The sequence below is a fragment of the Bombus huntii genome, chromosome 4 (genome assembly GCF_024542735.1).
Source record: "Bombus huntii isolate Logan2020A chromosome 4, iyBomHunt1.1, whole genome shotgun sequence".
Taxonomy (NCBI): Eukaryota; Metazoa; Arthropoda; class Insecta; order Hymenoptera; family Apidae; genus Bombus; species Bombus huntii.
The window spans coordinates 17,810,505-17,825,459 of NC_066241.1; the positions used below are offsets into that span (position 1 = coordinate 17,810,505).

The window sequence follows — 14,955 nt, forward strand, 5'->3', positions numbered from 1 at the left end:
AGATCGTTTAATTTTTGAAACTTTAACACTCCTTTTAGATTTTAACACGTGCTAATGACGTTGATCGTTGGAACGTTGCGCCACGATTTCTGTTATTGTGAAATTTCTCCTCTCGAAAGACCACTCGGTATTCTAATTCGAATCTAACTATATCTTTCTCTCACGCCTATGATATGTCTATGATATAATTTAGAACTTAATCTTAAATTCTGTTTTACTGAATTTAACTTTATTCTGCTCTTACGTCTACGTCATAAACCACCACATTAACATCTCTTTTACTAAGTCACCAGTCTCTCACGTGCGCGCACCTAAGATAGTGGAGTATCTGCAACAAAGTCACCAGACGCAAGGTCCTCAAGATCGAACGTCAAAGATATTTTTCGTTTTCTAGCGCCCCCGTTCTATGGACCGTGTGCAGACGCTTTTATACCTTCCGTTTTCATTTTCTCCGGCGGAATTCACCCTTTTCAGCCATCCGGAAAGACGATGGTACCCCATATAGAGCAAATGCAAAGTGGTTTAAGATATAGAGCAGATACGCGGCTCTTACTCCTCGCCCTTTTTCGCCTTTTTCTATCGGCTTTCTGATCACTCGGGCCTGAAATCGAGACACGATACGGACTCATGAACCATTTGCTCAGGTATCGACTCGATTCCCTACATCGATAGTTGCCCCGAATATGTAACGATACCTTAAGCGCTTGGTATTTGGCAGAATTTCAACCTCTTTTTTTTCGTTCCATCGGTATGCACGATTTCTACGCCGGTTTGCTGAATAAACGGGCGTATAATGTTCGAGATATCGTTATATAGGTGTATTGGGACAGGTGAATGTAAAGCACGGATAAAGAGTTTGATACCAGCGGCTGGTTTCAGGGACGCGGGAATAATGGAGATATGGGTATGATAACTGAGAGGATTTGGTTTGATGGAAAGAGTGATCTCTTTGACGATCAAGAATTTCTGAAACTCAACACGTTTCATTTGTTCGAATCTCGGATAAATTAGAAATCAGCAATTTTTTAAATAAATACGATATAAATGAGAAACATTTTTTACCAGATTATACATTTCATTTTTTATCGTATCGAATTCTTGGTAGTTACGTGGAAGTATTATTAAATGCTATGAATATATCCGGAATTAATTATCTAGTATGTAAATATTATGATAAATACAACGATGTACTTTTTATAGACATTGTATATGTTTGAAGTACAAAATTATGAACAAAATTTTCCAACAAAAAAAAGTGTTTTATGGTAATAAAGACTTGTACTAGATTAATAAATTTTAAGAGAGCTTCCGCATTACGTTTTTAATCCATTAACCAAATTCAGTTAACAACTCGTTCAACGCAACTGACCACGAGCATCCCGTCGACACAGCTCGATGCTCATAACCTGATGACTGATTTTCCGGGTAGGTAGTCGAGCTGTTCGCTCGCGCAAAACAAAAAAAAGGCCAGCGTTAATCCTCGATTTTGGCCGGTGTTCGCGCTCTGGGCGATTTTGACGAGTGGCAACACAATCTGTCTTCGTTTGTGCGTTTGATACAGTGTGGCAGACATCGACGCTGTCACAGCATTGGACGCGTTCGCCTCCGGAGAAATAATGAAATTTCCCGCTGATGCGGAGAATCGTGATTAATGAGAAGCGCGTTCGCCCGTGAAAAGCTCGGCTACACGGCCGATTCACCGCGATCAATGTAGATTTCAACACGAGTAGCAAGTGAAATTTTATTTCCCGATGTTGATAGAATCTTCTCTTTTTCACTTTTATTGTCACGTTAGCATTTGAAAATTTTCGCCGTTGTTTGGGACGAGTATTAAAATCGTCTTTTTTTCGCAACAAGCAGAAGATAAAATTTGCAATCATAGAACTCATCTTCCATCTTTTTCTCTGGTATTATGAGAGTCGTGGACGTCGAATTGCTCCGTTGAAGATTCGAAACTCGATAAAAATGTATTTATCGTATCTTTTTCCTGAGATCTTCAATTTTATACAAGATGATATATTATACAGCAGGTTTCTTTTAAAAAGAAGACAATCGTAGAACTTCTTTAAATACAGAAAGTAGATAGATACAGTTTAACTTTTGGGTCACGTAGCTTCGTTGTAGAGAGTCGAAATGAAATGTGCTTTGTTCCAGCTTATTTACGGTTATTTACTTAAAATATACGGGATCATTGAAAGAAGATCTCACACAGGGAAACAGGTAAAAGAATCTCACGTGTAAATCCCTTTTCTCTATCCTGACGTCGCGTCGTCTTTGGATCACTTATTTTCATTTTCTGCTCTTTTCTGGCCGACTGCCTCACTCTTCATTCTGCGCGTCATTCCGTTTTCGCGCACGTACGCTCGGCTATTTGAAGCGCATACGAGCAAGGCCCGTGTCGTTTCGTCGCGAAAAGGGCGGAGATAAGAAGCCCGGTAAGAGGCTTTCTTTAATGAACACTTCGCCGCCTGCGAAAATATAAGCTCACTCGCGGTGATACAACCGACTTGAAACGAAAGCTCCGAGAAAATTCAAAGTACTATTTAGAGATATAAATTGGAAAGAAGTACAATTTAGTTTTATAATTTGTCAAATAAATTTCTTTGAACGATCTGTTCAATTTCGTGAATAAATTTCCTTCGTCAAAAACGGAAGAGATTACGTGTAATTTAATTAGAAGGTCTACTATTTAGTTCATGCATTGTGAATAAATATATAGCGATGTAATTTTTGTAAGTTTTTGAGCAGTTAATTTACATGCTGTTAGCCATTACTATTAAAGCGCGCAAACAGATACAAGGTATCGATGTAGAAATTACACGATGACAAATATCGAAGTGTATCGAATGCTTCACTCGATCCAGTCTATAAATTTCCATAAAATAATATTGAATTAATATTATTATAATATTAAATATTAAGTTTGAAAAATTTTCATGAAACTACCATTAGTCTGCCAGAAAAGATACAAGCTTCTTTCAAACTTCAAAGCTATTAACGATCTTTGCTCTTGAATAAGGTGTTGCTTGGTATGTTGCAGGTCGTAATCGGAAATTATGAGGTGGCTGTGGATTATCGTTCTAATAGCTCTGGCGCTGCCAGCGGCTGTGCCACGGAAGACGCATCGTAGCAAGCCGAGTAAGTAGTCACATTTATTTCAATCTCTTCGATTCTTCTTTCTAGCTTTTCTCTGTCAAGAAACTCTTCTCACGCGCGAATCGTTATCGATCGATCAAACCCAATATCTCCACGAATTTTGCCGCTATATTTTTCTTGAAATTTCTAGAATACAAGGGATATAGGACACATGGAGCATTTAATATAAAGGAAAAAAAGAACAGAGTCAAGTTGTTCAAATTTTTGTCATGGGTTTCTCTTTTCACTGCTTTTCATGGGCCAGATAGAATGAGTTTTTCGAAAGTTGCACCCGCATTCATTATGCACACCTGTTACAGAAACTCTCAACTTCATCATCCCTAATTTTAGGGTCACGAAAAAAGTACTGATATAAAGTTGGTATAAACAAAGCTCCGCGCACAATGGTAAGTCCGCGAGCGAAGTTACTCGGAGAATTTTGCCATCTGTGAGTCAGATTTACACAAGGCAAAGAAGTCTACAGAAGAATGAAAAATGTTACGAATTTTCTGGTGGATTGTGTAGAGTGAGGCACATAGTTTTCTTCGTAGAAATATGAGGTAAAAATGTGTAGAAGGTAAAATGCAGTTTAAAATCAAATGTTCGGTTGTTAGTAATAAATTCTCCACATTGCGTAATACACATATAGTAATTTGTTTCTACTACATGGTGGATTTGTTTATTAGCCCATTGAAGACCAATTAGTGAGATAAGGCAAGTTTTATACATATAGCTATTTATTATTTATACAAATGTACAAGAAATAATATAAATGCTATCAAAATAAATTTCGAATCGCTAGTTTTTGTGTAACGAAACTTTACGTTTATGCGGCTTTCGCCTTTTAAGGTATATATTCCTACTATTAGTTTGAAGATCGGAACTGTTCCAAACATTTTGCGTGGAGATGCGTATTATAGTTTCGGCATTTATAAATAGCTATACTTCTGCACGATTTACATCTTCTTTTTGCTCAAGTACCAACTGTTGTAGCATTCCCTGTACGAGCATAACGTATTTTTATGGATAAAGCATTTTTTGTAGGACAGCAATAATTTGTTCTTTCCTTTTCACTAATTTTTAAGTTAGATTGTTCATTTCCAATTTCAAGATCCTCAGAATAAGGACATTCTCGTCAAGGACAAGGACAAGGACAAGGACAAGGTCGTAGCTAAATATGATGGAAACACTAGCTGCGACATCTTTTTAGTATGTGCGAGTTCATGTACTTTCCATGAATTTATAATAACGCGCTTAACCAAATTTATAAACAGAGACCATCACCATTTTTTACATCATAAAGTGTCCCATATTTTGATTATACTCGAAAGTTACACAAGGCTGTGGTACAGAGGCAGTTTTCTTTTCTTTTCTAGCCTGTGCTAAATATTCTACAGTGCTATTTTTTGTGATCACATTCACAATGGAATAGTCGTTTCACTTCACCACCGGAACTTCAGTTTGCCTTTCGAAAGCAAAGTCGAATGAGTTCCTCTCTTTATTTTCATAGTTGAAGTGGCTTTCAAATGGCAATTTCCAACGCAGCTCTCGCGAATAGTGCCAATGGTAAAGAATCTTTGAAGTTTTAGTGTATGAAGTAATTTAATTTTAATATAACGAAAAGAAATTGTCAGAAAATATTCAATTGCCCACTCACATTTTTCTCTATATTTCGAACTTTATCTACTAATCCCATAGTTTCGCAGACTCAACGTTATTGATAAACGTAAATACAATTACATATATACTATTTTGCCGAAATATGAACATTACGATACTAGACATTGCACGCAGATCTACGAAAAAAAGAAAAAGATTATTTCCATTATTTAAAAAAGATTGATTTATCCTAATGTTATAAATATTTCAATTTCTTCAAATTTCAAGACATTGTGCAATCTAGGCGGAAGAAAAAATAATAATAAAAAAATACTACAGAAATGTTTGAAACTTACTTTTGTTATTGCAACCTGAAATGGCAAAGTTCAATACCGTGAATTTGCTGACAAAAATTGCGAGTGAAATGTTGCGTTAGCGCAACGTTGGAAGTCAATGGTTTAGTAATCTGAAAAGTTGCGAATGAGAGAGGAGTGTGTATCGAAAATTTCGAAACATACAGTGGGTGTGGTGAAATAAAATGCAATTATATCTGCTATGAAACTCTACAAAAAGGAAACAAAGAGAATTCACAATGCATTTGGAAAATTCCACACCAATTGGAATTTGTTCTTTTCCAATTTTATCGAAGCATGTAACGACTACAACGAAACAAATACATTGCTTACTATAAAAACAAAAAGGGAATTCACGCCGATTTTCACAAATTCCACACCCATTGAAATCATTCTCTGTCGAATATATTTCAAACAATGAATTAAAACATGTAACGAGTACAATGAAATAAGTTCGAATTAGACAGTAGCGCGAGGAAAATACGTAAAATACGCGAATACATGAAAATTCATTTCTCTTAAATGATTAGAAGAACAAGGGACAAATTCGCAGAGAATTTTGTAAATTTTACGTATTCGTGAAAAGAGAGGAAGGGAAATTCACAATCACGCGAAGTTCATGCATTTATCGATAGAAACTCGATGATCGAAGAAACGAAAAAACACACAAAGAATTCGTAAATTCTGCACCATTCACCAATTTATTATACGCGTTCAACGTTACCTCGACTCATCAGAATTTTCACATTTGTCCCGTGTAATCCCATTCCACTAGAATCTACAAGATAAACGGGGTTGAATAAGTCTTTCAAAGTTCCGACCTATAAGTAGGATCAACTGTTTCGTCTTCGCTGGAGAGAAAAGCTAAACCCAAGCCGAAACCATACTCGCGTGAGAGCTTGGCCTCGCCTAACATGGTTCGAATGTTAAATTAGGGTCAGGGGTTATTAGGGGTCTGGAGATTTTATCAGAACACGTGAGTGGATAAACATCTGATCCCCCGGATGCTGGTGGGTCACCGCGATAAATTAGGGTTGCGAGTAATTTACAAGGAGATGAAGCTGTCGTTGATTAGCCCACGAGGCGGTTCTCTGGCCATGCGACAATGCGGATTGGTCGATCCGAGAACCAGGCTTCATTCGCGGATAATTTGCGATCATTCGCGGGATATCGTGGATTAACGTCGTCGAGGAGGTCGAACAGGGAATGTGCGTTAGCATCTTGTTTGCTGATAATTGAGGCTTGTTTGCAGTAGTGTTACGTAATGGTCGTAGGTTTATCGTTGTTATTACGTGGCGTAGTCCAGAAATTTCCGATTGGCTATTAACGAAAAGCACAAAATTTATTTCCGAATCTATAGTAATTTATGTTCATTGCATTCTACATACCTTAAATTTCTTTGCTATGTATTGTAATTCTTTACTTTTATTGAGATACTTGTATTAACGTTCGTTTTTGCGCGCTTCGTACATTGATGCCACCTAAAGTGACAACCAGCGTGATAGTAACTTGCTAAATACCAAACACGTGACACAACTTCGTTACTTTTCATTCATTTCCCACAAATTTTACGGTCACTTCTCCACGAAATTATGTCTGGAACCGTATGAAATTTCGGAAGTTACGTTCGCGCTAGGTACCTTCTCTAGCGGCACCATTTTATGAAGCGCGCATGCAAGAACCGGTGTCCCGTTATGACAACTATCTCAATAATGGTAGAAATTACATAGCAAACTAGTTTGAGGTACGTAGAATGATGTTGAAAATACATTTCTGCTTCGCTTTAATCTTTGTGGAGATTGTGGAGATAGGTTCACACACGATATTTCAATATCTAATTTCACATTTTTAAATTTCAAGATCATTCAGCGGAACCTTTATCGTTAGTTAAACTTAGGAGAAGTACGAAGAGATTGAAAAGACGGCCTAATAATAGAAAATCGTTGGACAAGCTGTCTCATAATCTGAAAAATATTTTTGGTTCCACGTCGAAAAGAAGTTGGAACCGGTAAACCGTTCCAGAAATTTTGCCGGTGTGAGAAGAAGTCTGAGCGGCTTCGTAGAGAAATCTTGGACGCAGCTGTCGTCGGGAATCTAGCGAAAGAAAATCGCCCAATCTGTATTTACCGAGGGCCGGAGTTTGCGAACTATGACGTGAGTAATATCGCTACTGTCGCTCGAACCAAGTTGAATTTTCGTTACCATTAATCACAGCGAAATTCTTACCCTGCGAAATACGCAAGGGCTGCTACTCGTGACTTGAAGATACAATGACTCGGTAAATGCGAATAGAAACTGTTTCTGAGTTCTCGAACGTTTCCAGAGTCGATGAAGGAAGTGAAACTTTCTCTTTTCATATCGTTATTTCATTCCGCATGTTTTATGTATTATTATATTATTAACATTATATTTCTTTTAACCGAATCAACACATATTTGCTATTTATTTCTACGAATTCTAGTTTGTTGAAATGAAATTTTCATCTAATTTTCCATTAAAACGCCAAAATTTTGACAATACACAAGTCGATTTTATGAACCACTAGGTTCGCTATTTTTTCTATCTTTACGTTCTGTAAAAAGATGGAGTTTTTCAATGGGATGTGATGAGCAATTTAACGCGCCGAAAACTTTTTAATTAAAATAATAATTTTGGGACACGCGGCAGTAAGAAAAATGGGTTTCGTGTTTGCTCTGTTAATGGACTCGTCGATAAAGTTACCCAGGTTCTTAGATAAAAGGATGGTCGGTGTTAGGAAAATGTTCCACTCAAAGGAACCCTTAATTAGACGCTGAATTTATGTGGAATGAAGATTCTGTGAAAATGGTGGAAACTTTGTAGAAAATCGTGTAAGGTATTATCATGAAATGATAAAATGTAAAATAGGCGGGTGATTTAATAAAATTAAGAATTCGAGTTGTGTCTGTGATCGAATAAAATCTGTCTTAAATTACTTATGTGATGGTAACTGTAAGAAACTACCCGAGGTGCTCGAAACTACGAAACTACAGAAACAGAACTGAATAACTTTTGCAAATTTATTTTTTCTTTTTATTCTCGCGAATAGACGCGATTAAGGTTTTATAATACTTTAAGATTGAGATTTTAATAACTTAAGATTTTACAGTATACTTTACTTTAAATATTTTAAAGAAAAAAAAGTAAAAAAAGAGGCAAGCTGATGATACGACAGAATTGCAACAAACTATTCTCATAATATGTGAATCTGGCTACTTCGAATCACACGACCAATTTTCGAAATAATTTTAGAAAGCTAGAAGTGCATGGGAGTTGACGAGCTTTTTTACGAGCACTCCCTTATATCGGTTATTAGCCGGTGTTAGCTGGTTACATGCGTCGCTTTACAAATGCATTTGCAGCTAACGTTACGGAAGTAAAATATGATCGCCCGTTCAGATCCGGTGATATAGGGCGTTTTTATAATAGACGCGTTCCCGCTGGCTTCATTGTTGACCGGTAATTGGACAAAAATTACACGGGCAACCCGTGTATCACGGCTTAACGCACATGGCAAGTGTTCGTTCACATTAAAATAAATGTCACCCATTGTTCGGGGATCCGATATAACTTCGTTTAATGGCGCGTCTTTCGTTTTCTCGTTCGACGACGAAATAAGCCATTGTGGGAATTTCTTTTATATAAATCTCTTTCTCTGAGAATTGAGTGACCGTTTCCATAAAAGCTTGTATTTTCAGTTTTTAGGTGTATCAGTATTTTAGTGGTATACTGGGAAAGATAAACTTATTTTTTAAACGATTTCAATATCTTTTGCTCTGTCGCTGATAATGTCGAGAACTATAGCAATCTCTCGAGATGTAGGTACTTTACGTCTCATAGCAGCGTAATGGAACTTTTCAATTATCCATCCTTAGCTGTAATAAAAACTTGAAAGCACTCGATCATAAACAGTTTGATGCGTTAAAAGAGTTGAGATATTGCTTGAACTTACGTAGGTTATTTCCCGACGTTTTTTTGATGCACTTTTTATGGAATAAAAAAGGGAGCTCCGATTCGAGGCCAACTCTTATGAATTCTAAATATGAAGATCTAAGTTAGTCGAAAGATATCACGACTTTCTCAATCGATCTAAAATATAATGGAAAAATCACGCCAATATCGTGAGTTCAGCATCGTCTTAATTATTCAAGAAATATCTTCGCACATCGTGCGTGATTCACAGGTTGAAAATCCAGACACACGCGTTATCACAAATTAAATGTGTTCAAACGCAACAGTTTCGTTTGCACAACAGTTGTTTCGTTTGCACAACCCTTCCGATGCCTCACCACAATCGACAAAAATGTTCAGGAAGAAGCAACGTCCTTTCCGAAGGTTGCCATTCGGCGCCATTTGGAAAATCGCATATCCCGTCTCAATTTTGAACATGAGTCTCTGTTCCGTCTGTTTCTCTTCGACAAAGCGATCCGCGAAACACGGAATCGCGGAGCAGCGAACAGGGGTAAAGGATATGAAAATAGAACGTTATTGCCCTGTTTGGAGTTGGCGGCGCTGTCGATATTCCCCTTTAAAGCGGACATTTGTTCCATGGGCGAAAGGGAAGGAAATGGAGCAACGCGCGTAAAGAGAGGGGAGGGTGAAAGACAGAGGGAAAAGGGAAAAAGAGGACTTTTATTGACAAGGAGTATCGGTTATCGAGACGTTGTTGAGAGGAACGTTTGCCTCTGCTTTCAGCACCAAGGCTGTATGGGGACAGAGTGCCTGTCAAGCTACTAAGAACGAACAGCGGCAGGGTCCGACAGAAGATCGTCGACACGCATAACTATTTTCGCACGCAAGTCAATCCTCCAGCGGCTAATATGCTCGCCATGGTGAGTCGCTTGCAACTTTATCGTTACACTTGAAATTTCATTGCCTACCTTGTAGTTCATTTTTTAAATCATTCGTATTGCGTTATTATTTTATTGTTAATTTTATTAATTTATTAATCATTTACTAACATGATTTTTATTTATGACGTTGTCTTAAGAGAGAAAGTAAATTTAAAGGAAGGTATAGAGTAAAATTTATACTTTGAATAAAATTAGAATGGAAAGGCAGGGGAGTAAGTTGTCAACGATTGTTAATTTCGCCCTCTGCAATTGACTTCGCAGTACTCCATTTTAATTGAAAATTTCAGATTAGTTTGTACAACGATTTCCTGATTAACAGATTTAATTGAAACCGAGGGGAGGGCCGGTTGAATTAAGGTTTCCAGGCGGACGATTAAAATTATATTTGCATACGAAATGATTACCTTGAAGCGTATATCTTCTCATAATTTTCAACTTAAATGTTCTTCATTATTTCAGACACGGTAATGCTAACAAATTTCTCTCGATCTTCCATTCTTTGCAAATATCGTTATCTCTGTTATTTTTACATTATTACTAATTATGTAATTAACAATATGGTACCAGTACTTTGATTACAAAAATTTAACCATGAATATATCCAAAGGGATTCAAGAATTCCGCTCACGTATGTGATATTTGTACGCGATCTATTTTTTAAATTCAATTAATTTCTAAATGTTATCATCTATCAATTCTCGATTATTGTTTTCAATTTTATTAGCTTTTAGCTATTCCTTTTTTATCATTAATTACTTTTCAAATAAACAATAACGTGAAAGTATGATTGCACGTTCAATCGCCTATTAAAATGCCCCTAAAATTCACCGGACCGTAATTCCAAATCTATCAACACCAACTCCCCATAACTCACGCCGTCAGAAGCAGCAATTCTTCCCCTTTAACCCAGTTTTTGTTTCATGTCGAACCGACTTTCCGTACCATAGATATCGTTCGTTCGAAGCGAAGCATAATTTCGAGCGGTTCGGTGTCGTTATCTTTCTCTTTCTCCCACTCTAGTGCTGACCTATCCCAAGCGCAGCACCTGTGCGCTGGCCAGCGACAGACGCCGAGTCAGCGTCTTTTTTATTGCTACTACCCCCACTGCTGCCCACAACTACTAGGGAACGTACGCATTCCCAGGAAAAAAAGTGGGTCACGGCGTTTCCAAGAATTTCCACCGCCATTCATCGCCGGCGCGCTCGTGCATTTTAACAGAGCGAGCTTTCGATGCGAGGGATCGGGATACCGACGTGAAACAAAGCGCGGTACACGCTAGAGCAAGGTTCTTTCCTCTATATTCGCGGAGATAGGAGATGGTTTCTTTGATGAAATTTCTGAGTTTTTGGTTTGTCTCTTTTACAACTGGATCTTTCTATGAGGAAACAAGAAAAAGAAATGTTGGTTCACGAAGGTCTTTCCTTACGATGGATGAAATGGAAATTGACGATTGTTATTAATAATTGGTATTGTGATCGTCCTAACTGCGTTGGACATTCTGTATTTGTCTAAACATAATTATAAACAGGAAATTTAATGCTAAGGGAGCGATTAAGGAAATGTTGCTGTTGCAGTAACGTAACAGAATACATTGTTATGAAAGAAAGTTGCAAACTTTGAGTTAAAATTTTGGGATAAAAATTAAATGCTTCAGAGCTTAAGAATTTTTTAATAAAGAAATTTTAATTAAAAAATTTCACTATATCTTCCCTTCGCTTCTTGATTAAAAAATTGTTCAGATCAATTTGCCGAATAACGAGTTTTAGTTGTACACAGTCTGCTGTCCGAATTTATTTTTTATTCATTCATATCATATTTTTATTTTTTCCCCATTTTTTATTTATTTTTTATTTTTTGTTATAGGAATTTTATGTAAAATGTTAATTTTCATGTTTGAAACATTTTTTTCAGTTGAGCTGATAAAATCGATACTAAATTTTGTTTGAAATCGACATTAGTATCTTGACTAAATTTAGAACTATTCTATGCAAACAATGGCATCGTTTTCTCATTCACGATTTCCAAAATCCCCTTAGTGAAAACGAAATCAATAAATAAGAAAAAGAAACATGCAAAAAAAAAAGAGAAACAAAGGAAATCGATATTCTGTTGGTCTTATCGTGAAAATGGAGATTACTTTTGGATCATGTTTATCCCAGTAAAACCAGCATTAAACTTTACGTACGAACTGCAGTTTACATAATCAGGACCGCGAAACTACTTTCCCTATAAACAACGTTATTTCCCTCCGATTGTATACTCCACGTTTGGTTTTGGCAATGCCATTGAAGTTTCATTCGATATTTTTTTTGCCGTTAAACGTTAGAGGAAAAGCGTGTAGTTACGAAATTTCATAAAATAAAAGTCAGTTTATCGCTGAGAGAAGGAAACAGTGATTTTAAATTCTAAATATACGGTGAATTCTAAATTCTTTCTCACAAGAATACGTGTATTTCTCGACGAAAACATCTAATTAGTCTTATGTTTGAAATAATAAAAATAGGATATATTTATGAGCAATTTATATTCCTATATGTACACTTTAGTTCATAAGTACACTACTTGTACATGTTATCTAATATTTAATTTACAAAGCTTATGCATTTCACGCTTTATTACCTCAGCCAAAGGCACCAAACCAAAACTACCCTTCCAAAAACATCACAACATCCTTACATCCTCGCTGTAAGTAAATCAATTGCATTTACCAACGAGTCGTAGCGAATTCGATTATTTTTGTGGCGTGACGAAGCACGAGTAGTAGAGCCGAGTGTAACATTGGTAGCTTTGAACAAGCCGGTGGTGAATCGTTCGCCGTTTGAGCGAGTGGAAACATTTGTAACAGGCGTCGGTTTAACGATCCCAAGCTTCTCTCGCCGCGACGGACGAATTCCCTCTCGTCGAGGCAATGAGCCGCGTTTTCTTTCCTAAAAAACCGAGCAGTTGCTTTTGTCGGGGTGGCTAACGAAGCGTGGAAGAGACACAAAGGGGTTCCGGCCTTCCCGCCTTCATTTGATAAAATTCCACCTGCCACGAGGAAACGTGATTCTAGTACGCGATTCGTTGTTATAATTGAGATTCTTTTTTTTAATAATTGAAAGCGAATCTTTGAAATTGGGAATTATATTTGAAAATAAAATAAGGGCATTTTCGAGATATCAGATAATCTATAGGTAATATGCAGAGTTTTACTGAGGATAATACCAGTTTAGTTAATATGGGACTCGATTATTTTTCTATTAGCAGACTGTTCGATGTTCATGTACTTCTATATTATCTCTATTCAAGTAATTGCAAGCATCTCAAATATTAATGTTTCACAAAATTTCATATCCTTTTTTAGAAAATTTGTCGAATATTCAAATTCTATGTTATAGTAAACAGTTTCATGTAGAAATATTCCGTATTATTATTCAAATAATCACGAACATCCTAATTGGATTTTGAACATCCATCGAATCGGATATTTTCTGAATATTCGCGAATCAACTTTTTATAGCTTATTTAAAAGTTACTGATCTAACACAAAAGTTTTAAATATACGATTTTTATATCGTATCGTATAGAAACAATTCCATGTGGAAATATTTCATGTATTTTTATTTACAAATAAATTTTCGATTTGGTTCACGTCGACGTGGAATACAGTAGCTCGTCACCAAAATCAATCTCGTTACAGAGCGTTTTGTTCATTCAACATCCGAAACAATTACTTCGCGTTTGCCATTAAACACGTTTCACTATCGTAACAACGGATTGTACGGTTACCGTGGGAGCTTTATAGCTCGCGTCAAATGATGAATTTTAAGTTGATTGCCGGTAAAACCAAAATGGACGATCGTTACGTTGTTTCGCGGATATTTCCCGCTATTACGGCTAATGCATAATAAATAATCTCATAAGTCATGCCCTGATCCTGATTATTCACGGGCAACGCATTAACGATGATGAATCCCTGTGGTTGAAGTACCAGCATTCGTTATTGTCAAATAACATTGGAACGCGCTGCTGTTCATCAGCCAGACTTTCAAGCCATTTAATTACTCATGGACAGGAAAATACTCAATTTTAATCAAGACATGGAACGTTCGAAACCACGTGTATGATTCTCCACTAAAATTAACACGCGATAAATATTAACAACTGTTTCGATAATAAAATAGGACATTTAAATATTTTAAATCAGCTTTGAAAATCGTCATTGTGTTTCACTGTTATAGTATGGTATCTTTCTCTAACAGTGCAGCGTGGCAAACATCTTTATCCGTTGAAAGTTTTACATCTGTAAACTAGTCTATGACACAAAACATGTTAAAGAACTCCATAACTCCACAAAATCTACATAATTTTTCTGTATTCTACACTTTTGAAGTTTTAGACCTCGACCTTGTGAAAACTTCATAACTTTCTAAATGTAACTCAATTTGTAAGTTTCCATATTCCGTTCACGTTCCACAATCTTCTTCATGGGAAGGAGAATTAATCAAAGAATTTAACATAATTTCTAAAATTTTATACACGATTAAAAAATTTCACGAATATACGCGAAGTCCCTGTCATTACCACCACATATAAACCTAAATATATTACACGAAGATATCTTTAATTAAAACGATATGATAATAAATTAGTAGGTAAGTACGTACATATGATCATGTTTCTATTTTAATAAAGGTGAATATTAATTTCGCTAAAAACAGCTGTATGTTTCAGATAATCCTCAAAGAAAAAAAAAAACAAAAAATCTAAAGCTATTATTTTGACGAATTTAGAAGTTATAGTGTTAAAAAGAGAAAGAGGGAAATAATAGTTACTTTCACAGAATTCTAACTCCAAACACGAACACTAGCACAAACATCGTATCATTATACGTTTCCAAATCTCATAAAGTGAATCAACCGCTTCGAGGAAAGTTGGTAATTTCCGCGATGCAGTGCGATTTTCATTAACAAAAGTTGGAACGCAAGGAGCTTATCCGTTGATTCGGAGGCAATAAC

General features: G+C 36.4%; 1 protein-coding gene across 2 annotated transcripts in view; it reads left to right on the forward strand.

The window, feature by feature from the left end:
* The window catches only part of LOC126865303 (cysteine-rich secretory protein 2-like), a 94,349-nt gene that overhangs the window by 61,429 nt on the left and 17,965 nt on the right, over window positions 1-14,955 (forward strand). For both annotated transcript variants that reach the window (XM_050617699.1, XM_050617698.1), the window contains exons 3-4: window positions 3,041-3,138; window positions 9,801-9,937. In XM_050617699.1, the coding sequence (XP_050473656.1) occupies window positions 3,057-3,138; window positions 9,801-9,937 (219 nt within the window). In that variant the 5' untranslated portion in view covers window positions 3,041-3,056. The remainder of the gene's footprint in view (window positions 1-3,040; window positions 3,139-9,800; window positions 9,938-14,955) is intronic.